Source organism: Palaemon carinicauda, chromosome 41, assembly GCF_036898095.1.
Source record: "Palaemon carinicauda isolate YSFRI2023 chromosome 41, ASM3689809v2, whole genome shotgun sequence".
Taxonomy (NCBI): Eukaryota; Metazoa; Arthropoda; class Malacostraca; order Decapoda; family Palaemonidae; genus Palaemon; species Palaemon carinicauda.
The window spans coordinates 227,501-250,000 of NC_090765.1; the positions used below are offsets into that span (position 1 = coordinate 227,501).

Consider the following 22,500-nt stretch of genomic DNA (forward strand, 5'->3'; position numbering starts at 1 on the left):
CCATGCTGTGTGCCCAGGGATCGAAGGTCCAACGATCCTGGAATTGGCGGAGTCTTCCTCCCACCGGAAGCACTTCATTGCTTCTGGTGTCCCGAGGGCTTGCTGCCTCGGCCGCTAGCTCCCTTTCCTCCTCTGCCTCTGGAGGGACGGCGAGATGCGTCTCTGCTTGCACCTCTGTTTGAGCCTCTACCTTTGGGACGAAAGGTAGTTGTCTGTTGCTCGAAAGCAGGGGTGAAGACCGGTGACTGTGACAACACCGGTTGGGTGACCAATTGAAAGGTCTGTTGTGGCTGAGCTGCCACTTGGGAGGTAGCGGGTCCCGGAAACTGACGTCTTGGTTGACGTTGCTGGGGTTTCTGTTTTAGGGATTTCCTCTTAGGTTGAGGTCCGTCGTCCTGAGAGGGTTTCCTTTTTCTTGACATGCCCCACTTGTGGAGAAGGTTCCTATTCTCCGTGGCGGCTTTGTCGGTGATTTCCTTCACAAGGTCAGAAGGAAAGAGGTGTTTACCCCAGATGTTGGAGGAAATCAGCCTCCGGGGTTCGTGTTTCACAGTGGCACCTGCGAACACGAATTCACGACAGGCTCTCCGAGCCTTCATGAAGTGGTACAAGTCCTTCATCACGGTTGTCATGTGGGATTTGGAGAGTACCATGTAGTGGTCTGGTACTCTGGTGTCACAGGCCATAATTTCAAGTTGGACTTGGTGAGACATGGATGCTGCGAGCCTCTCCTTCGTATCTTGTTCCCGACGAAGGAGGTGATCGTTGAGCTTAGGGAGGTCTTCGTTAAACTGACGTCCGGCGACGTCAGGATCTAGCTTTCCCACGACGAAAGTATGCTGGATATCCTTCCAGTGTCGAGCGTCAGGGGGAGTGACTATGGAGAAGGGTCTGCACTCCTCCAGTGCAGGGCAGGCTTTCCCCTCTTCCACAGCTTTAAGGCACGCAGTGAAGGCCTTTTCCAAGAATGGAAGTACCGCATTTTCAGGTGCGACATAAGTAGGGTGCTTCTTGCTCAGGGCCGGAAGCTTAGAGCAGGTAAAACCCCTACTCTTGAATGTGTTGGCTAGCATAGCCTGGGCCTTCGCGAGATCGAACACTATCTCTTCCTTCGGTTCGGTCTCTTCCTTAGAGGCAGGTTCAGAACGAAGTCGGACGTAACAGTCCGGGTAGGCCTCAAAGTTTGGGAAGAACTCCACGTCTTCCAAAGGGACCGTGCCGATCTTGTCGCTGATAAAGATCCTGCCGGTCGCGATAACCATATGCTCAGCATACCTCCACGGGTTGGCATGTGAGCAAGCGGGGAGATCCTTAACCGAAATCCTCTTCGGTTCTCTGGATCCCATCATGGACCTGATGAACTCCTGATTCTCCTTTAACCTGTCGTCCATGACGGCTCTAATCAACCGGATCATTTCTTGAGTGGAAGAAGAGGGATCCGGGGTCGTGGAGGTAGACGGGATAGATACTTCCGTCGGTGTAGGAGTAGGAGCGGAGATGGAAGGAGGAGCGATCTCTTGCTCCGACTGGGCGTATTCCACCTGGTCTTCGTCATCTTCAGCTCCTTGAGCCATAAGAGTCTTCTCCGTGTCTTCCGAGACATCCGACATATGTTCGTCATCTTCAGAATCCAGGCGGCACTCGTGCATGGACTGAGCCATGACAACATCAGGTTCCACTGTAATTTGGACAGTGGGAATCACATCCTTGGGTACCACTGAATCAGGGGAGGCCTTAGGGAACAAGAGTGACCTCATTTCTTCAGTGGCCAGGTACGGTCCGGTGGCATTCTTCTGGAAGCCACGCACCCACTTGCGTAGCTTCTCCCGAGAAGTGTCCCTGACCTCCGCTGAGGGAGGATTATGGAAGGCATCAACTAGTTGAGCCTGGCAGACCGTACAATTCAGTGGGTCCCAGAATTTCAGATCCCCTTTCTTGTTAGCACAAGGGGCGTGAGTCCTGCAAGCCGTATGCCCGTAGAAGTGCGGGCGTTTCACAGCGCAGAAGTCGAAGTCACACTTCATCTGCTCCTCCTGTGGAAGAAAGAGAAAATGAGTATGGGGGAGTCATAAGAATGGTTCTTAAGCTAAGTTAAGATTAATCATTAATATTAACTTAAAGAAAGGGTGTGATGCATAGAGATTGAAGTAGTAAAGAAAACATACTCCATGCATCTCGCCCGTCTGGCTACCACAAGCTTTATCCCTGGATAATCCGAGATGGCCGAAGGCACAGGATAGTATTCCCTGAAATTCCACAGGGCAATGGAATTCCATGGAAAACCAAGGATAAGTTTGGGACTGAGATCACTCAGTCCCAAATTAGGGAGCTAACTGGTCCCTTAGGGTAACTGCTTCCGGCAACCAGCCGCGCTAAGATGCACGCAGCATGCTGGAATTTTGAAGAATGCAAAGGGACAGCATGATTACTAATAGAACAGTACCAAGGCACTGATCTAAAGAGTGTAAACAGGCTATCTGTTTGCAGTGTAGGGCTATCAGTATACAAGTGATAGCTAGGAGAAGGGGGTGCAAGTATCCTTGACGCCTCCGGGAGGTTCCGGCAGACCTCCGGCACGCCGGAGGCCGCTCCAGCAGAGTCTCTGGCATTAGGACAGACAAAATGTAAGTCAAGAGTAAAGCCAGGGTGGCGGCCGCCGGCACAACGGCGGAACGCCGGCAGAGGAGCGGCGGCTCCGGCAGTCGGAGGATGCCGGATTGGTGACTGGGATAAGAATGGTTATAGCTGAACCAGGTTGCCGGCAGTGAATGCCGGCACTCCGGTGGCCGACCGGCAGGCGGACGGTGAAGCTAGGAGGAAGGAGGAAGGCCGTCGGCGGGAGCCGGCGGCGGTCGACAGTCCCCCGGCAAGCGGGGGGGCTGGCGGCATGAGGGTAGGGGAGAGTCACCAAGGTAGGAGGCAGGTATCGCCGACAGTGGAGGCGGCAAGGGACCGGCACCCGGATAGTGAGAGAGACAGGGGGAGGGATGTAAGAAGTCCAGTCATGGAATCCAGACATCCCCCCCTTGAGAGGGTGTACCCATGATAGAGGCAGGCTCTAACACCCAGGAGCCGGGGTCGCAGAGGACCGGGAGCTAGGTTAGCCCAAGGGAGGGCTAGGGGACACCCAAGAGGGGAGAGACCTCCACATGCAGAACGCATCCAGTGGCTAACCCCATAGGACACTATGAAGGGTATATGTACCAGAGCGGACTGCACAAGGAAGCTCAAGGTAGCCCTATCACTCCACCCTAAGGAGGAGTTGTAGGACAGGGGACAGATGGGTATAGACTAACCTAAGTGTAGGCTAGGCTATACAAGAGATAGGTGGGGAGGGGAGAAGAGAAGAGTCTTCCAAGTTAGGGGTTCTGTACCATAGCGGCCACTAGGGAAAGGGAGGACACTCCCTAACCTAAGATAAGGCCGCCAGGCTGAAACGGTGCATGGGTACAGTTTCAGCAGGGGACAGAGTAACCTTCCAAAACCTAACCTAGAACAGGGCTAAGAGCCCCGAACTAGGAAGGATAGAAGACATATCGCTATCGCAGGACAGTCATAGACTATTCCTAGCCATAGAGGAAGGGCTAGCCTAACCTCACTCTCGGACGCAACCCTAAGGGGGGTTCATTCCCTTAGGGAGGACTGAGAGGCGATGAATACTCCATTAGACACTTGATCCCTCTACTCAGAAAGGGAATCAAGGCTAAACAGAGGGAATGCCAAGGCAGGGGATGAAGGAAGCATATAGGGGTCCTACAAGTAGGTTAGGTTAGGAAGGGACACTAACTAACCTATCCCCTATATGGTCCCTGAAGGCGAAAAAACACTTGCATCACGGTCGAAAGTATTGTAAAATAATGCCACTATCTTCATAACTTAGCCTAGGATCACTGATAAAATCATGCATGAACACTTATATACAGGCGCTCTGGCCTGGGGGCTATAGTAGCCGACTGGTATGAGGTCAATCGATGACCGATAAAAAGCGTCGAAACACGATATAAAAGTTCCTAGCTATAAAGACTAAATAAACTAATGTAATCGATTAGTAAATAAGGCCGGAAGTGTTGTTGTGGCTAACTAAATAAGGCATGCATAACAACAACGACGCCATAAAATGGCGGGTCCGGTAGAGGCACAGCTCTGCCACAAAACAGCAATTATCTCGGAAAGTAATATTTACTTTACGGTCAGAGCTTAACTAAACAATACTGGAACCTTGTACTCAACTTTCCAGAAGAAGGCGAGGCTGAAGGTAGCGACATTACGTAGATGCAAAGCGATAAGTGAAGCACAGGGAAAATCCGTCTAAGTAGGGCGAGCTACTGAACAAAGGATGGAGACGGACGTTACGTCATTTAAGCAATGGCGCCCGTTTGTTTATGTCTCGAGTATCAGTAGTAGCCACGAATGAGATTAGCTATGGAACGGCTCCCAGCTATTCTCAGCCCTTACACACCGAAGCATTAACTCTGTTCGGGGTGTAGATAGCTATGTGGCGCGTTAATACATGCGTCCCCTGTTGATATACGATGTCTTAAAGGGAAACCTTTAGGATACTCGCTCCAGAAGTTAGAATTCTGTGATAACCTGTGGTTAAATTCTCTGGGAATATCTTAGTAGTTATTTACCCAAGGAAGCTACCAAAAAGGAACCTTCCATCAGGACGCCATGGCTATCTCACCCAAAAATAGATTTTTCGCTTCGCTCAAAATCCGTTTTCTAAGGTAAAAACTGCTATGAATTTACCAGAGAAAAATTTGTATAGGAATGCTAGGTTGAACCCAGCTCGCTCACCTTAATAAGGTGTCGGTATACTACTGGGCGCTGAATAAATCACAACCAGAGGCCTCGCACCATTTAGATATCTCCTGTCAACATCCCCGAACAGTGAGGTGCCATTCAACATCCTACTACTACTAGCAATCCCACGCCAGTGACGACACTCCTTTTTCATAGCACCACTATTTAATCCCTATTTTGTCTTAGTGTGTGAATTTCACTGGTTTTTTCTGGATTTACCTCAAGATGTCGGACTCCAATGTCACTCCATCTAAGTTAAGTACCAGATCTATGAGTTTTGAGATTTTGGAGGGGGCCTTGCCCTTTTTTGCTTATATTATAACAGTTTTATTTTTCACGACCCCACGTGGGTCTTTCAGGGCCCTCGGCTCCCTCCTCTCTCTCTCTCTCTCTCGTTCGTTCTTAACGATTTTCAATAAGTCCTCCATACTGATTGTTTCTCGTTATGAACCTTATGGATATCCACGGTTCACACACCGTATTAATTTTATATTGTCCTGTTTTTTATGATAACAGTTATTACATATACGTGTGCGTATTTTCGGTATGTTGGCATGCCTGATCGCCTTCGTCGTTCTATTTCACATATTATTACTTGGATTATTTACGTTCGCACGCCACGGACTTGCTTATCATTTTAACGTCATTCGTTTGCTTGAATTAGCTCGAGGGGCTTTCATGAGTCAGATATTACATATTGGTTTTCATTTTGTTAGCACTTCACTGACCCTATGTTATGTTGGTAGCCCTGCTTACTCCCAGCGCCGTCAGGCTTGCTTTCTCCTGTCTCATGTTCGCTTCCTCATTTGTTTTACGATTGATGTTTAGCTAATTTTATTATTATTATCATCCAGCATGCCTTCCTATCTTATTTTACCATGCGTTTTGTTTATTATAGTGTTATTAGTCCTTCCGCGTGATCATATCAATCGTGGGTCTGGTAGGTTGGTATACCTGCTATCGCCCCACTCCTAGCCTCTTCCCGCCGATACCCCACCCCGGGGTTCCCTCCCTCTCTCTCTCCCGATCGAGTTTGAGTCACTTTATAGCGCTATGTACCCCTCCCGGGGGCATCCGCTTTGCACGGGCGGTTCCCGTTGATCTGTGAGGCACACTATTATTATACATTAACGTACATTACTTACTATTTCCACTACTCTACCCGGTCGTAGTCGTTTTCTTTCCGTCGCTCATTTGGCCAACGATTGCCGAAAAGTTTTTGGCTCGGTCCGTGGTACCTTGTTATGTTATATTATTTATTTAGTTTTGTCCGTGCTACTTCGCCGGTCCCGCACGTCACGGACCCGTTAAAGATCCCTTTCCCCCTCTAGTGTCACGCACCTCACGGACCTTATATATATATATATATATATATATATATATATATATATATATATATATATATATATATATATATATATATATATATATATATATATATATATATATATATATATATATATATATATATATATATATATACTGTATTAAGATTTCATTACGGGATCCCGGGAAGTAGCTTTTATACATTACCATCCGGTCGAGTTGTTTAGTTACTCATTCTTACTTGGATTAACTTTATATTAGTCACATATATATATTATATATACGATCCTTGTGCTCGACCTTCCCTTCCCTCTTTTGATATGATCACGGTTACGGTCTGACTTGTTTTCAATTCCTTTTACAATCAAAATAGTTATTTTGATATTGATATTTAAGCTATCCGGACCCCCCGGGTCCCGATTTGCTCACATTCAATATACTTTATGGCTATATATGGAAGATTTATATCATGATATTGACATTTATATACGTAGATATTTAAGCTCCGGGCCCCTAATTTGCTTTCATTTAAGATACTCATGTATCTTTTGTCTTACAGACTGTACGTATATAAAACATTGTTATCATGATATTTATATATAAATCTTCTATCATGATATTGATATCACTTAAGCACCCGGGGCCCCCGGCCCCTATTTGCTTTCCTTCAGGATTCCTAATGTATATATAGAAAACATTTTTATTATGATATTGATATATAAATCTTTTATCATGATCTTGATATCATTCAAGCACCCGGGGCCCCCGAGCCCCTATTTGCTTTCATTCAGGACTCCTGATGTGTGTGTATATATATATATATATATATATATATATATATATATATATATATATATATATATATATATATATATATATATATATATATACAACATTTTTATCATCAGGATTCCTGATGAATATATACCAAGTTTATATATATATAAAACATTTTTATCATGATATTGATATGTAAATCTTTTAGCATGATATTGCTATGATTTAAGAATCCGGGGCCCCCGAGCCCATATTTGCTTTCATTTAGGATTCCTGATGAATATATATAAAACATTTTTATCATGATATATATATATATATATATATATATATATATATATATATATATATATATATATATATATATATATATATATATTAAGCACCGGGGCCTCCAGGCCCCTAATTTGCTTTCCTTTGAGATACTCATGTATCTTTTATTTTACAGACTTTATGCTGTGCAATGAAGGCATGTGCCGCTGTCATCTATCAACCCTGCGGCCATGACATGTGTCATTCACACGCCCACTGTTCTGTCCGAGTGGATGACTTAGCTGTATGGCATCCAGACAATTGTGTAGTCTGCTACACAATGACCTCCACTCTAACATCTGACTTGGTGAGTGCATTTTCATTGATACAGACTTGTAGGGAGTTACAATTAATTTCTAATATTAATTTTAAGGCCACTAGTCCTCTGGACTTCCCGCATGCCTTTCACTTCGTGTCTACGAAGTCCTTGGACTTCTTCACTTTTCTTTGGCACAAATATCCCTCGCTAATAGTCTGTTCTCTTTCAGTGCTCACAACTTGAGAAAGATACACCTCGGGCTACCCTCAAGATCTGGATTGACGGGTTCGCCCGCAACGTGAAGGCCTCATAGCCTTATATCCTCTCTGAGAATTGGTGTTCCCGTCTCTACCCCCATGCTAAAACTTCACCTGCAGTCCCCAAAGAATTGGCGGATCCTTTCATCGAGAGGTTCGAATCCCTTCTTCCGGCCCCGGACCAAGAAGAGACGGGCAGCACCCTAACTGAGGACGTCTCTACCCTCAACCTCGATGTGGAACCCATGGCTCTTGACGATCCCGACACAGGTAGCGACGTAGGTGAGTCAGGTGGTTCCCGGGCTAAGATTCCTATCCCTAGCCCGGCTTTCTCTTCTACTTCAGAACACTCTTCTTTTCAAGGTTTTCCGGGGACAACCGGGACTGGTCTCAGTCCCCGGCCTGTTATCCCCAAGGTGAAGGCTCATCGTAAGAATTTATATACGACCCACAAGTCTTCCAAAGACCACAGGTCTTCGAAATCATCAGCCTCGAAGGCTAAATCTTCCTCCACCAGAGTCTCTCAAGACCCAATTGCTGTGCCTTCAACCTCTCACGGAGTAGTCTCCGTTCCGGCACCTGTTTCCCCCCCGGCGGAATCATCTGACCCGGTGGATTTTTCCGAGAAGATGTTTGCTCGTTTTGAGTCGATACTATCGTCTCATAGGCGACAATCACAAGAGAGAATAGCTTCTATGGAGAGCCTAGTTCAGGGACTCGTGCGCTAGGGGCTGCCACCGCCACAACAGCGATACTCCGTCCCCGACGACTCCAAGCTTCCTCCTTTCAATAAGAATAACCCTTGGAGGTTGGCATTGCATGCCCCCTTCTCGGAGGGTATGTTGTCAATCGGAGATTTCGGTACCCGGCCTCTTGCGGATTATGATTTCTACCCGCCGGGTCTTGAATTCCCCTTCCCGGGCTACACTCGCCTTAAGGAAGAGGCTCTGATTCGATTGGATAAGGTCCCAAAGGAAACTGTTAATTTTCCTAAAGAACAGGCACAGTCTGTCTTGGTCTGCGTGTTCAATGAGTGGGATTGCTTGAACACAATGATTACGGCCTACAAAAGTTCATATACTATGTTTGTGGCCGACGACCAGACCCCTACCCCATATGCGACCAAGATCATAGAGACGGTCTTTCAGGCTATCAAGGAAGAGAAGCCTTTACCTCACCTCAGGGAGACCGGCTTACCTTCCCTTCTCTTTCCGGGAGACGGTGAATGTTGGCGAAACGCCCCAGCTACCTTCTCGGTAGGTAAGTTGAGCCCGGACTGTGCCTCGACGCAGTTCAGCGAACAGCTTCCCAAACTCCCGGAGTCTCTCATTAAATTGGAATATGAGTCGAGGTGTAGATTCAGTAGATCCCTTAATTCAGTTGCCCTTTCTGAATTGACTGTCGCCACTTACACCGAGGAGGACCTCCTTAAGGCCCTCACTAAGTCGCTTTTGCAAAACTTTATGGCTGACGCCTATGATTTTGCAAATGCCAGGACCCTTTGTCGACGACACGTTCTATCCGAAGCCACAATTAGGGATGAACCTAATAGGCTCATCAAAGCTCCAGTCTGAGGCCCGGATCTTTTCCCAGGGGACTTAGTTAACTCGGTCCTTAGCGAGGCAGCTAGAACCAACCAAAACCTCAAGATTAGGTGGGCCCTGGTTTCAAAGAGGAGATATGAGCCTCCTAGTACCCCAATTCGAGGTAGGACGAGATTGAGGCCCTTCCAATCTTCCCAATTCAGGCAACCTCTGCAAGTAGTTCAACCGGTCTCAGTCCACGGAAGAACTACGTTCCTTCACAAAAGATCTGCTACTAAAGAATGCAATCCAAAGTATACGTCGCTTAAGATTTCACAGACTCTTGTTCAGCGTGCCAAAGAAAGACTCAGACAAACGAAGATTAATCCGGGGCCTGTCTCGTTTAAGTCCCTTCACTCATTGCGACAAATCCCATATGCTTACCGTCTCGCAGGTGTGGACCTTACTTCCCCGTGGGGCCGTCACCACCTCCATCGATCTTCCAGATGCCTACTATCACGTTCCAATAGCAAGGCATTTTCGTCTTTTTCTGGGCTTCAAGCTAGGCAAACAAGCCTATGCATTCAAAGTGATGCTATTGGGGCTCACCATACCACCCAGAATCTTCACCAAACTAGCAGAGACAGTAATTCAAGAGCTTCGGACTCAGGGGATACAGGTAGTAGCCTATCTAGACGATTAGCTAATCTGGTCAGACAATGCCCAGATTTCCCGCGTAGCAACGAACAAAGTCCTCACCTTCCTTCGGCAACTGGGATTCCAAGTCAACCTCGAGAAATCCCGCCGGGTCCCACAGACCTAGTTTCAATGGCTGGGACTACAAGGAGACCTGTTCTCCCATACGCTGTGCCTCCCCAAGCCGAAAGGAAGGTGATAGTGAGGAATACAAAACAATTTCTCAAGGGAAAGTTGACCTTCCGAAGGAGCCGAGAGTGGAAATTAGGTTCCTTACAGTTCGCCTCCGTGACAGACGTCGTCCTGAGGTCCAAACTCAAGGACATAAACAGTGTGTGGCGCTCCAGAGCAACCACAATACGCCGAGACAGACGTGCTCGCCTTTCCCCAACCCTAAGAAAAAGTCTGCAGACTTGGACGAAGACCAAGAATCTTTCCAAGTCGGTTCCTTTACAACACAAGAAAGTCCATGGATTATGGTCACCGGTCTTACAACAAATGCACGTCAACGTCCTAGAGGCCATGGCAGTCTTCCTTACTTTAAAAAGTCTTAATCCAGCCAGGAATCTCCATATCAGACTGGTTCTCGACAGTGCAGTCATAGTACACTGCCTCAACAGAGAAGACTCCAGATCACCCTGAATTAACTACATCGTGTTGAAGTTTTTCTCCATGGCGGCAATGCACAAGTGGCACCTGTCAGCAGTCCATCTAGCAGGAGTCCGGAATGTGGTAGAGGACTTATTTTCCCGGACGACCCCGCTAGAGTCGGAATGGTCACTAGACAATCAGTCTTTCCAGTGGATAGATATCTCAAGTCCCGGGTCTCCAGGTGGATCTGTTTGAGACGGAATCCAATCGCAAAATAGATGGTTACGTAGCCCACAACCTGGACCCTCGGGATTATGCCACGGACTATGATTCTAGATTGGAATACCTGGAAGACGATTTATCTGTTTCTTCCGGTGAACCTCCTGCTGAATGTTCTGCACTAACTCAGATCCTTCAAAGGTCAAGTGGCTCTCGTAGACCCCAACTGGCCCAAGAGCAATTGGTTCCCCTTGTTGCTAGAACCAGGTCTCCGCCCAAGGCGGATTCCCAATCCGGTGTTAACAAAGACAGTACAAACTTGCAATGTGTTCGCTTCCTCCAGGATTCTGAATGCCCTAACTTTATGGTCTTCATGAAGTTCGCAGCCCAACGGGGTACAAACTTCGATCCTTTGAATACTATTTTCCTGGAATCTGACAAAAGGGGAATCTACTCTCCGTCAATATGACTCGGCTGTCAAGAAATTAGCTAAGTTCTTGAAAGATTCCTAAGTTGAGAAAATGACGATGAACCTAACTGTGACATTCTTCAGAACTCTCTTCGAATCTGGCCTGGCAGCCAATACCATTACTACAATCAAGTCAGCCTTAAAAAGATCTTCCATATTGGTTTTGACATTGATCTACCGGAGAGAGCTTGTGCCAGACTAAAACCTTCAACTCGCCCTAGCGCAGTTTCCTGGTTTTTGAACGATGTTCTTAAGCTAGCCTCTGACACCTCAAATGAATCCTGTAACTATATGGCATTGTTAAGAAAGTCACTTTTTCTTTTGAGCCTCGTCTCGGGCTCTAGAATCTCAGAATTGTCAGCCTTATCTAGAGACCCTGGTCATATAGAGTTTCTCTCTTCGGGTGAGGTTCTTCTCTCTCCTAACAAAGTTTTCCAGGCTAAAAATGAAGACCCCCAAAACAGGTGGTCTCCCTGGAAGATTGTTCCACTTCCTCGGGATCCATCGCTGTGTCCAGTTCTCACCCTGAAAGCCTACTTAGGTAGGACTTCCACTACAACCACAGGGCCCTTATTTATTAGAGAACACGGAGGAACTATTACCCTTAAGGGAATTAGACAGCAAACTTTATTTTATTAAACAAGCTAATCCTGCATCATTCCCACATGTCCGTGATATTAGAGCTGTGGCTACCTCAATTAATTTTTTTCACCATATGAAATTTATGAGCTCTCAAAATATACAGGTTGGAAGTCCCCTAAAGTTTTTAAGTGCCACTACCTAAAACCTTTAGAGGCTCTTAGATTTTCCACAGTAGCTAAAAAGATACGTAGTAGGGCCTGGTGTTCATACACGCCTTTCCCGTGATGATTTCAGACTTCATGAGCCTCGTGCAACGACTACTCTTGGTACGAGAACTTTTAAGCACTGCGCTCCTAGATTGTATAATCAACTTCCGGCATCAGTTAAGTGTGCTGAAAATATCTTTCAGTTAAAAAAACTATTGAAAACCCATTTATTTTCACTCAGCTATAACATTGAGACAAATGCAATTAACCCTCTTTACATTACATAGACTTTTAAATTTTTAACTATAATATAAATGATTTGGAAATCCCGTCTGAACGCTTAATAGCGGAAGCAGGGATACTTGATAAACCGCCAGACATAGACATGCTCTGTCCTCTTTCCCTCCTGCCTGGCTTACCTGTTGTTCCTACCTGTTTTGTTACTATACACCCTTATGGTGTATTATTTTATTATTCCATTGTTCAATTTCACAAATTGTTTTCATTACACTTGTTCTTAATCCCCGAGCTGATTTTATTTTGCATTTTTGATTACCAAGCTGGATTCCCTCTATTCATATCTGTTGAATTCTACCTACGGGTTTCATTTTTTATTGTTTACCATGTCTATTTATCACTGTCGTATACATGTTGATCTATTTTTACGGGTTTCCACATCCCTCTTCTTTTATATTAAACTCATCAGCTCTGTTATTTTGTGTTATTCCCTCTTCAGGTAGTTAGCCATATTGGGTCCCCCTTCTCTGGTACGATTTCACCGGGCGGCACGGGTAGGAGCCCAGAAAAGGGATTTTGACGAAGGAAAAATCTATTTCTGGGCGAGAGACCCGTGCCGCCCAGTGAACCCACCCGTCCCTCCCTGCTTGGGCCCCAATCTGGGGTGCTATAAGGAGTGACGTCACTGGCGTGGGATTGCTAGTAGTAGTAGGATGTTGAACGGCACCTCGCTGTTCGGGGATGTTGACAGGAGATATCTAAATGGTGCGAGGCCTCTGGTTGTGATTTATTCAGCGCCCCAGTAGTATACCGACACCTTATTAAGGTGAGCGAGCTGGGTTCAACCTAGCATTCCTATACAAATTTTTCTCTGGTAAATTCATAGCAGTTTTTACCTTTGAAATGATGTTAAAGGAGCATTTCACTGGGCGGCATGGGTCTCTCGCCCAGAAATAGATTTTTCCTTCGTCAAAATCCCTTATATATATATATATATATATATATATATATATATATATATATATATATATATATATATATATATATATATATATATATATGTGTGTGTGTGTGTGTGTGTGTGTGTGTGTGTGTGTGTGTGTGTGTGTGTGTGTGTGTGTGTGTAGTGTATGTATGTATGTTAGGTAATCACTGTCTGGCAAAGTAGCATATAGAGTTTAGAAACCAAATATAAATAGCATATGATTTTGTAAACCTTCAGGACAGTACTACATTGGATCCTTCTCTCTGGTTACGGTTCTTTCCCTTTGCCTACACATACACCGAATAATCTGGCCTATTCTTTAAAGATTCTCCTCTGTCCTCATACACCTGACAACACTGAGATTACCAAACAATTCTTCTTCACCCAAGGGGTTAATTACTGCACAGTAATTATTCAGTAGCTACTTTCCTCTTGGTAAGGGTAAAAGAGACTCTTTAGCTATGGTAAGCAGCTCTTCTAGGAAAAGGACACTCCAAAATAAAACCATTATTCTCTAGTCTTGGGTAGTTCCATAGCCTCTGTACAATGGTCTTCCACTGTATTGGATTAGAGTTCTCTAGCTTGAGGGTACACTCGGGCACACTGTTCTGTCTAATTTTTCTTCCTCTTGTTTGTAAAAATATTTATAGTTTATATAGGGATTGTTTATTTTAATGTAGTTACTGTCCTTAAAATATTTAATTTTTCCTTGTTTCGTTTCCTAACAGGGCTATTTTCCCTGTTGGGGCCCATGGGCTAATAGCATTCTGCTTTTCCAACTAGGGTTGTAGCTTAGCAATTAATAATAATAATAATAATCATAATAATAATACTGTTATGTAACAGAATCAATTCTAATCTATCATTCTTAAAAATCCAATTGTCATTTTCTACATTATCTGTTTCACCATAAAATTTACTTAAATAAAATCTAGGCAGAAAAAGAGATCAATTAGAAGATGTAACCACCAATATTGTTATACTTACATAAAAAGGTTGTCCATGACATAGTCATAGTCTTTCCGTGACCTGTCTGGTAGAAAACAAGCAGAAAAAACAATAATGGCTTCGTTGCTTCCAGTTAAGTAACCTCCATGACTCAGCACCTTTTTGTAGGGTTCAATCACCTATGAGAAGAAAGCAATAGTCAAAAGTTATATCATATGAATCACTTACTGGTCTCACTGCCATAAAAATTACAAGGTGCAATGGATGCTTATGGATTTATTTTAATTTCAATGATTACTACCTTGAATTCACTATTACCTTAAAAAACAAGAGCTTCTCAACCTTAAAAACAATAACAACTACAGAACTCCTCTCCATTAGCCATAATGGATGCCCAGCAGCGTTCGATGATGGTCGCAAGACAACAACATTAACCGAACATATACAGTACGATAAACACTTACTTTTCATTATCTTTAAAATGTTTTTGTGTTTTCTAGACCCATCATTATGGCGTCTGGTTTGTTTCTTTTATTTTAGCCCCGTTTCAGGATATCACAGGTACAGTATGTCTCCAAAGTTTATATGATCTCATCATTACTCTAATAGACTATTACTAGTGAGTGTTCATCCACATACGTTGTCATGTCTGTAGATGTAAACTACAATTTAGTGGATAGATGTGCTGACCATACTCTTCTCTTTGAAGCTTTATTCAAATATGAAGTTAAATGAAAGAAACACAAATTCTAAGGACAGAGAAGGATAATAGAGATAATAGTAGTCACATTTTTTGTGCATTTTCTCATTGGTGGCCTCACTCTGTATCTCTTGTATCAGAGGTATGGTAGGTAGAGGATCTGAGTGACATTGAAGGGATTTCTTTTGATCACAATGAACAAGTCAGAAGTTAAATCAGAAATCAATGGTATGAGATCCAAGAAGGCATCCTCTTTTTTCTTTTGCACAGATGCAGGCTGATATGTTGAAGCTTATGAATCCATCTGAGCATGGGTATACTGAAATGGTTATTGAACCAGATCATAGTATCACTGTAGAGGTTCCTGGTCATTCAAATGGCCGTGTTTTGAGTAAAATTTCTTCTGATGCCTTATTTTGTTGGTTTTACTCATGTTGGTAGGAGGAACAGAGGGGCTATTTTAATAGAAAGTTTTGGCTCTTGACTCTCCCCATTCTTTATCGTTGAATAAAGACATATGTCATGTGGCTATGGCTTCTAATTTAATGAATATTAAGGCATCAATTAAAGGACCAATAATATCAATCATTATGGAGCCTAATACAGTGACTGAGACTGGCTTACTTGCCCTTACATTTACAGAGTCCAAAGTAGAATCTTGGATGAAAGTCACGGATGCATAGCCATCAGCTTCCACCTCTCAATGCTGGCCTGTTGGCAGAAACTCAATATATTCTCTAATATGAATTTCTGTACTTATTGTCTTATACCTATAGCATCTAAAAAAGTCTTTAAGGCCTAAATGCCACCAATCCTGGCCTGTTACATATTGGCATCGAGGCAATATTGAACAGCTTATCATTGCTACCAATTCAGATGTAGACCCAGCCCACAGTTTTAATGGCTTTAGTAGACCCATCCCTTTTTTACATGTTTTTGATAATGGAACCCTCTAGCATCAGCAGCCCTCTTGTTGTTTTTCATTCTGTTGTCAAGTGGCTTGAGCTTATATAATGAGGAAATCTGTTAGTCTCATGATTTAATTCATGATGGCATTTGTACTTGAATGGCAACCTCTATGGCTTCACAGCAAGTCCTAATGCCTCCTACTGAAGGTCTAGGAGAGAAAGAAATGGACTCTACTTTCCTTCTGATACTCAATCCACCTGAAACTTAACAAGATAATTTTAATGTACCTGGAGAATACAGTATGCCTAAGACTCAAGATGTGTAGCATATTCTGAGCTTTACTATAAACCTCTACCAGTACAAACCAATTACCGGTAGTTTTATGAATACTCTCCTATCACATGCTTTCTATTCATGAAAGCGAGGACATAATCCAGTCATAAAACTTGTAAGGTCCTTCATGCTTTCTTTCAAGAGAAGCAGGAAGGTGACGTTCTCCTTCATAATACATGAGTGATAGTGACATTGAACAAATTCTTGATACAGAGGAGGGCAAAAAACCACACTAAAATCTAACAAGAGGTCAGAGTATATTTTGAAATATTTTTTCAAAATTATTTAAAATTTGTTTGTTCATGCGCAATATTGTCTTCAAACAAATTGACAGGTAAACCAGTAGACAAATTCCCTCTTTCAAAGTAAATTAAAGCAAATTACAATTACAATCGCTAACGGGCTGCTGACGCAGTAGACAAAACAAGTCATGACCCAAATGGAGGGCATATAAAAAAAAATTCTATTGAAAGAAATTAGAAGGACATTAGATCATGAAAAAATCTATTAAAGTCTCAGGTTCTAATTCTAAATCACATTTGCACTTGAATGCCAACTTCTCTGATTTCAATGCAAGCCCCAAGGCCTGCTATTGAAGGTCTGGGAGAGAGATAGATAGATTCTCTTTTCCATCTGATATCTAATAAGAATTTTATGTGTACCTGGAGAGCAAGTTATGACTAATACTCAAGACGTAGCGTATTCTGCAGTATTTTCAGCTTAATGAGCCTCCTCAAGTGAATATTTGTCCAACTATTTTAAAGATGTTGAAGAAGGGAACAGGTCTGAACTCTTTTAACCCAGTAGTAGGTGGCCAGGGCACTAGCCACCCATTGGGATACTACCACTAGGGAGTTATTGGGTCTTTGACTGGCCAGGCAGTACTAATTAGGACCCTTGTCTCTGGTTACGGCTCATTTTTTCATTTTGTGTATAAATACACTGAATAGTTTGGCTTGTTCTTTCCCCATTCTTCCTTGTCCTCATACAGCGAACAACTGAGATTACCAAACAATTCTTCTATGCTTAAGGGGTTAACTACTACATTGTAATTGTTCAGTGGCTAATTTCCTCTAGGCAAGGTTAGAAGAGACTTATAAGCTATGGTAAACAGCTGTTCTAGGAGAAGGACAGTCCAAAATCGAACTAACATTCTCTAGTCTTGGGTAGTGCAATAGCCTCTATACCATGGTCTTCCACTATCTTGAGGTAGAGTTCTTTTGCTTGGGGGAACACTCGGACAAACTATTCTATCAATTTCTCATCCTCTTGTTTTGTGTTTTTATTTATATATAAAAGTTATATTAATGTTGTTACTGTTCTTAAAATACTTTAATCTAATTGTTAATTGCTTCTCTTGTAGTTTATTTGTTTCCTTATTTCCTTTCCTCACTGGGCTATTTTTCTCTATTGGAGCCCTTGGGCTTATAGTACCCTGCTTTTCCAACTAGGGTTGTAGCCTAGCTGCTTCTATTATTATTATTATTATTATTATTATTATTATTATTATTATTATTATTATTATTATTTGCTAAGCTACAATCCTAGTTGGCAAACAGGATGCTATAAGCCCAGGGATCCAACAGGGAAAATAGCCCAGTGAGGAAAGGAAACAAAGAAATAAGGCAAGTAATTAGAAATTTAAATAAAATATTTTAAGAACAGTAGCAACACCAAGACAAATATTTCATATATAAACTATAAAAACTTAAAAAAAAAATAAGAGAAAGAAAAATAAGATAAATAGTGTGCCCGAGTGTACCCTTAAGCAAGAAAACTAACCCAAGACAGTGGAAGACCAGGGTACAGAAGCTAGAGAACATTAGTTTGATTTTAGAGTAGACTTCTCCTAGAAAAGCTGCTTACCATAGCTAAGAGCCTCTTCTACCCTTAGCAAGAGGAAAGTAGCCACTGAACAATTACAGTGCAGTAGTTAACCCCTTGAGAGAATATTGTAAGGTAGTAGGTTGGCAGGGGCACCAGCCACCTGTTGATTTACTACCGCAAGAGAGTTATGGGATCCTTTGACTGGCCAGACAGTACTACTTTGGATCCTTCTCTGTGGTTATGGTTCACTATCCTTTTGCCTACACATACACCGAATAGTCTGGCCTATTCCTTACAGATTCGCCTCTGTCCTCATATACCTGACAATACCGAGATTACCAAATAATTCTTCTTCATCTAAGGGGTTAGCAACTGCACTTGTAATTGTTCAGTGGCCACTTTCCTCTTGGTAAGGGTAGGAGACTCTTTAGCTATGGTAAGCAGCTCTTCTAGGAAAAGGACACTCCAAAATCAAACCATTGTTCTCTGTGTTGGGTAGGGACATAACCTCTGTACAATGATCTTCCACTGTCTTAGATTAGAGTTCTCTAGCTTAGGGTACACTCTGGCGCTCTATTCTATCGTATTTCTCTTCCTATTGTTTTGTTAAAGTGTTTATAGTTTATATAGGAAATATTTATTCTAATGTTACTGTTCTTAAAAAAAAAATTTTATTTTTCCTTGTTTCCCTTCCTCATAAGGCTATTTTCCCAGTTGGAGTCTGGGCTTATAGCATCTTGCTTTTCCAACTAAGGTTGTAGCTTAGCAAATAATAATAATAATAATAATAATAATAATAATAGTAATAATAATAATAATAATAATAATACTCTCAATGTTGTCAGGTGTATGAGGACAGAGGAGAATATGAAAAGAATAGGCCAGACTATTCGGTGTCTGTGTAGGCAAAGGGAAAATGAACTGTAACCAGAACGAAGGATCCAATGAAGTACTGTCTGGACAGTCAAAGAACCGAATAACTCTCTAGCGGAAGTATCTCAGTGTAAGTAAAAGCACACAAAGCCAAACGCCATCAGTTACGAGTTGGCCGTTGTTTCAGATGAACGTAAACATATGCTCTGCCTCATTTTTCATGCTAGGCTACACTGTGCTACCATTTTTTTATTTATTTTAATTTATTAGCACTTAAACATGGGTCTAAAGGAAAATATGAGTGAAAGTGGTCAAGTAAAAAGGAAAACAGTGCCAACAACTATTGGACTGAAAAAGAAAATAATTTCCGAGCACAAAAACAGTATGCATGTTTCTGATCTTGCTCTCAACTCTATGGTTAAGTCAATGATATAAAAAATTTTAAAGAATAAAAAAATAATAAAGGGAGCTAATGTCGCTAAAGGAGTGATTACTTTGACAAAGCAAAGGGCTCAGGTGCTTGAAGTGGAGAAGTTGTCACCTATCTTTATAAATGAGAAACAGCTACAAAGTGATAACATTAGCGAGGCATTTATTATTATTATTATTATTATTATTATTATTATTATCATTATCATTTTTATTACAATTATTATTATTATTAGGCTCCAACAGGAAAAATAGCCCAGTAAGGAAAGGAAACAAAGAAATAAATAAACTGCAAGAGAAACAATGAGCAAATAAAAGTATTTTGAGAACACTAACAACATTAGAATAAAATTTTTCCTATATAAATTACAAAAACTTAAAAAAAAATAAGAGGAAGAGAAATAAGATAGAATAGTGTGCCTGAGTGTACCCTTAAGCAAGAGAACTCTACCCCATGACAGTGGAAGAACAAGATATAACGGCTAGGACACTACCCAAGACTAAAGAACAATGTTTGATTTTGAAGTGGCCTTCTCCTAGAAAAATTGCTTACCATAGCTGAAGAGTCTCTTCTGTCCTTACCAAGAGGAAAGTAGCCAATAAATAATTACATAACAGTAGTTAACCCCTTGAGCAAAGAAAAATTGTTTGGTAATCTCAGCGTTGTCAGGTGCTACGAGGACAGAAGAGAATTTGTAAAGAATAGGCCAGACTATTCGGTGTTTGCGCATACAAAGAAAAAATGAGCCGTAGCCAGAGATGGATCCAGTGTAGTGTTCTCAGGCCAGTCAAAGGACCCAATAACTCTTTAGAGGTAGTATCTCAACAGGTACTACTGCAAGAAATCTTGTGGAAAGGCACTAGAAATCTATGCTAAAGAGGGGGGAGACCACGATTTTGTTGAAAACGCTCATCCTGATACTGTAATAACCAATAGCGCTGTAAAACTTCTCATTGACAATGTTGTCTTATTACTGTAAGATTCTGCGAAAAAGGCAAAAGCAAAATACACTGAATTAGTTTTAAATTAAAGAAAAACCTACCACAGCAACAGAAAAGGGAAAAAACCCAAACTCAATTAACAAACGTTTTTATGGAAGGGGAAAGCCCCGTCAGCAATAACTCATCCCTTCCTCCCCCACACTACCATCCACTTTATTGCTGTCATATGGCAACCAAAGCGGTAAGTTTTCATTTGTTAAAATTACTTCTAATGTTTTCCTTTTTATTGAGAGTTTTATACGAGTTATTGTATTTACTCTTTGGGTAAAAACTACATAAGTGCAACACTTTTTTATGCTAATATGTCATGCTAATAGCGAATCAACTGGGGCTTGGAATGCATCATTCACTTTTACATTATTTGCAATGATAAATAATGATTTGGAATTTAAACAAATCGGTATTCGACCATCTTTTGGGAACAAATTAAGGTCGAATGCCGAGGTTTTACTATTTGTATCGAGCAATCTTTCGAGTCAAGAACCATTCAGATATGTATGCTCAAGCTCTCAAGTCTGTACAGTTCTTTAACCTGCTTTGTTTTATTCTCCTCCTTTACCTTCAACCTTCTCTTCTCATTTTCAATCTTCTTTCAGGAGATGCTTTGGTACCAGTTCTTAGTTATTTCCTTCATCCATTAGAAGAGTATTCTCCTTATGAGGAAGGCTCGAGGCCCTGGAAGGTGATCTAAATAAGACTTATAACCATGCTTTTCCTGTAAGAGGCAGTTCCTGTACTGATGGAAAGCTTAAACATCATTTAAGAGAGAGAAATCCCGATATTTTACATAATGTTTTCATGGAGTAAGATTTCCCATCCAAGCAGTAACCCATCCCTCCTCCTCCTCCTCTTGTCTCCATCATGCCAGGTAAAATTCTCCTCAAAGGTTAAGTACAGATTATTTTGTCAATTATTTGTAGTGTAAATTGGGAATTATTAATTTTTATTCAATTCAGATGTAATGGGTATTAATTTGTAAAATAATTACCATTACAAATGTTTAAAAATTAGTGTTTATGTATAATTATGGATGTCAAGAATGCCTAGTGACTTTTCTTATTCTTGTGGGAAAAATTATTTCAGGATACAAGTATTTTTCAGTGTGAACTCACTCCAAAAATGAATAAAACTTGTAACCCAAGATACTACTATACTATAAATATAAGGGTTGTATTATATTTTGTTACAATTCTTGAGACCAATTAACAACTCAAAATTGATTATGATCACACACACACACACACACACATATATATATATATATATATATATATATATATATATATATATATATATATATATATATACACATACATACATACATATATACACATGCACAAACACATACTCATATATATATATATATATATATATATATATATATATATATATATATATATATATGTGTGTGTGTGTGTGTGTGTGTGTGTGTGTGTGTGTGTGTGTGTGTGTGTGTGTGTGTGTGTGTGTGAATATGAAAGTAATATGCCACTTTCTCTAAAAAGAAAAGTACTTATCCAAATGGTCCTACCAGTATTTACTTTTGCATCAGAAACTTGCATCCTTACTAAAGCTTTAAAATATAAGCTACTTATAACTCAAAGAAGAATGAAAAGAATAATGAGGGTAATAATACTATGAGACAGAAAAAGAGCAAAATGAATACAGGACCAAACTACAGTAGAAGATGTAAGAAAGAGAAATCAACATGGGTAGGGCATATAATAAGGACATAGAATAGATGGGTATTAAGAATATTGGAATGGGTCCCTATAAATTGTAAAGGAAGAGAAGATGATGGATTGATGAGCTAAGAAAATTTGCAAGCATAGACTGTCATAAAAAGACCATAAGCAGATTGGAGTTGAAGGTCATGTATACTTTATATAAACATACATATAAAGTACAGTATATGCATAATTCACGAATCTTAAGAAAGAGAATGAGAAAATATTTGCTGAAAAATAAAAATACTCACTTTCATATCAATCCGGCGTTCAATACCAGAGATGACGACTGATCGCCACGATCGCTCTTCGCTGGCTTCTTGAGTAGCTGTGTACTCTGGTACAGGGTCTATGCTAGGTTGGGGGCCAAGTCCTTGTGCAAGGGGAAGAAAATTAGAATGGTTTTTGAAATACGATATGAAGACAAGTATTTCAAGTAAAGAAAGCTACAAAAATTCTAATGCTATGTAACATATAATGAGAAATGAGACATACAATGAGAGGGTATGG

At 41.5% G+C, this 22,500-nt stretch overlaps 1 protein-coding gene across 6 annotated transcripts in view; it reads right to left on the reverse strand.

The window, feature by feature from the left end:
- LOC137632573 (protein prune homolog 2-like) overlaps positions 1-22,500 on the reverse strand; it is a 507,662-nt gene that overhangs the window by 41,770 nt on the left and 443,392 nt on the right. For all 6 annotated transcript variants that reach the window (XM_068364598.1, XM_068364593.1, XM_068364594.1 and 3 more), the window contains 2 exons: positions 22,242-22,363; positions 14,230-14,369 (listed from right to left, as the gene is read on the reverse strand). In XM_068364598.1, the coding sequence (XP_068220699.1) occupies positions 14,230-14,369; positions 22,242-22,363 (262 nt within the window). The remainder of the gene's footprint in view (positions 1-14,229; positions 14,370-22,241; positions 22,364-22,500) is intronic.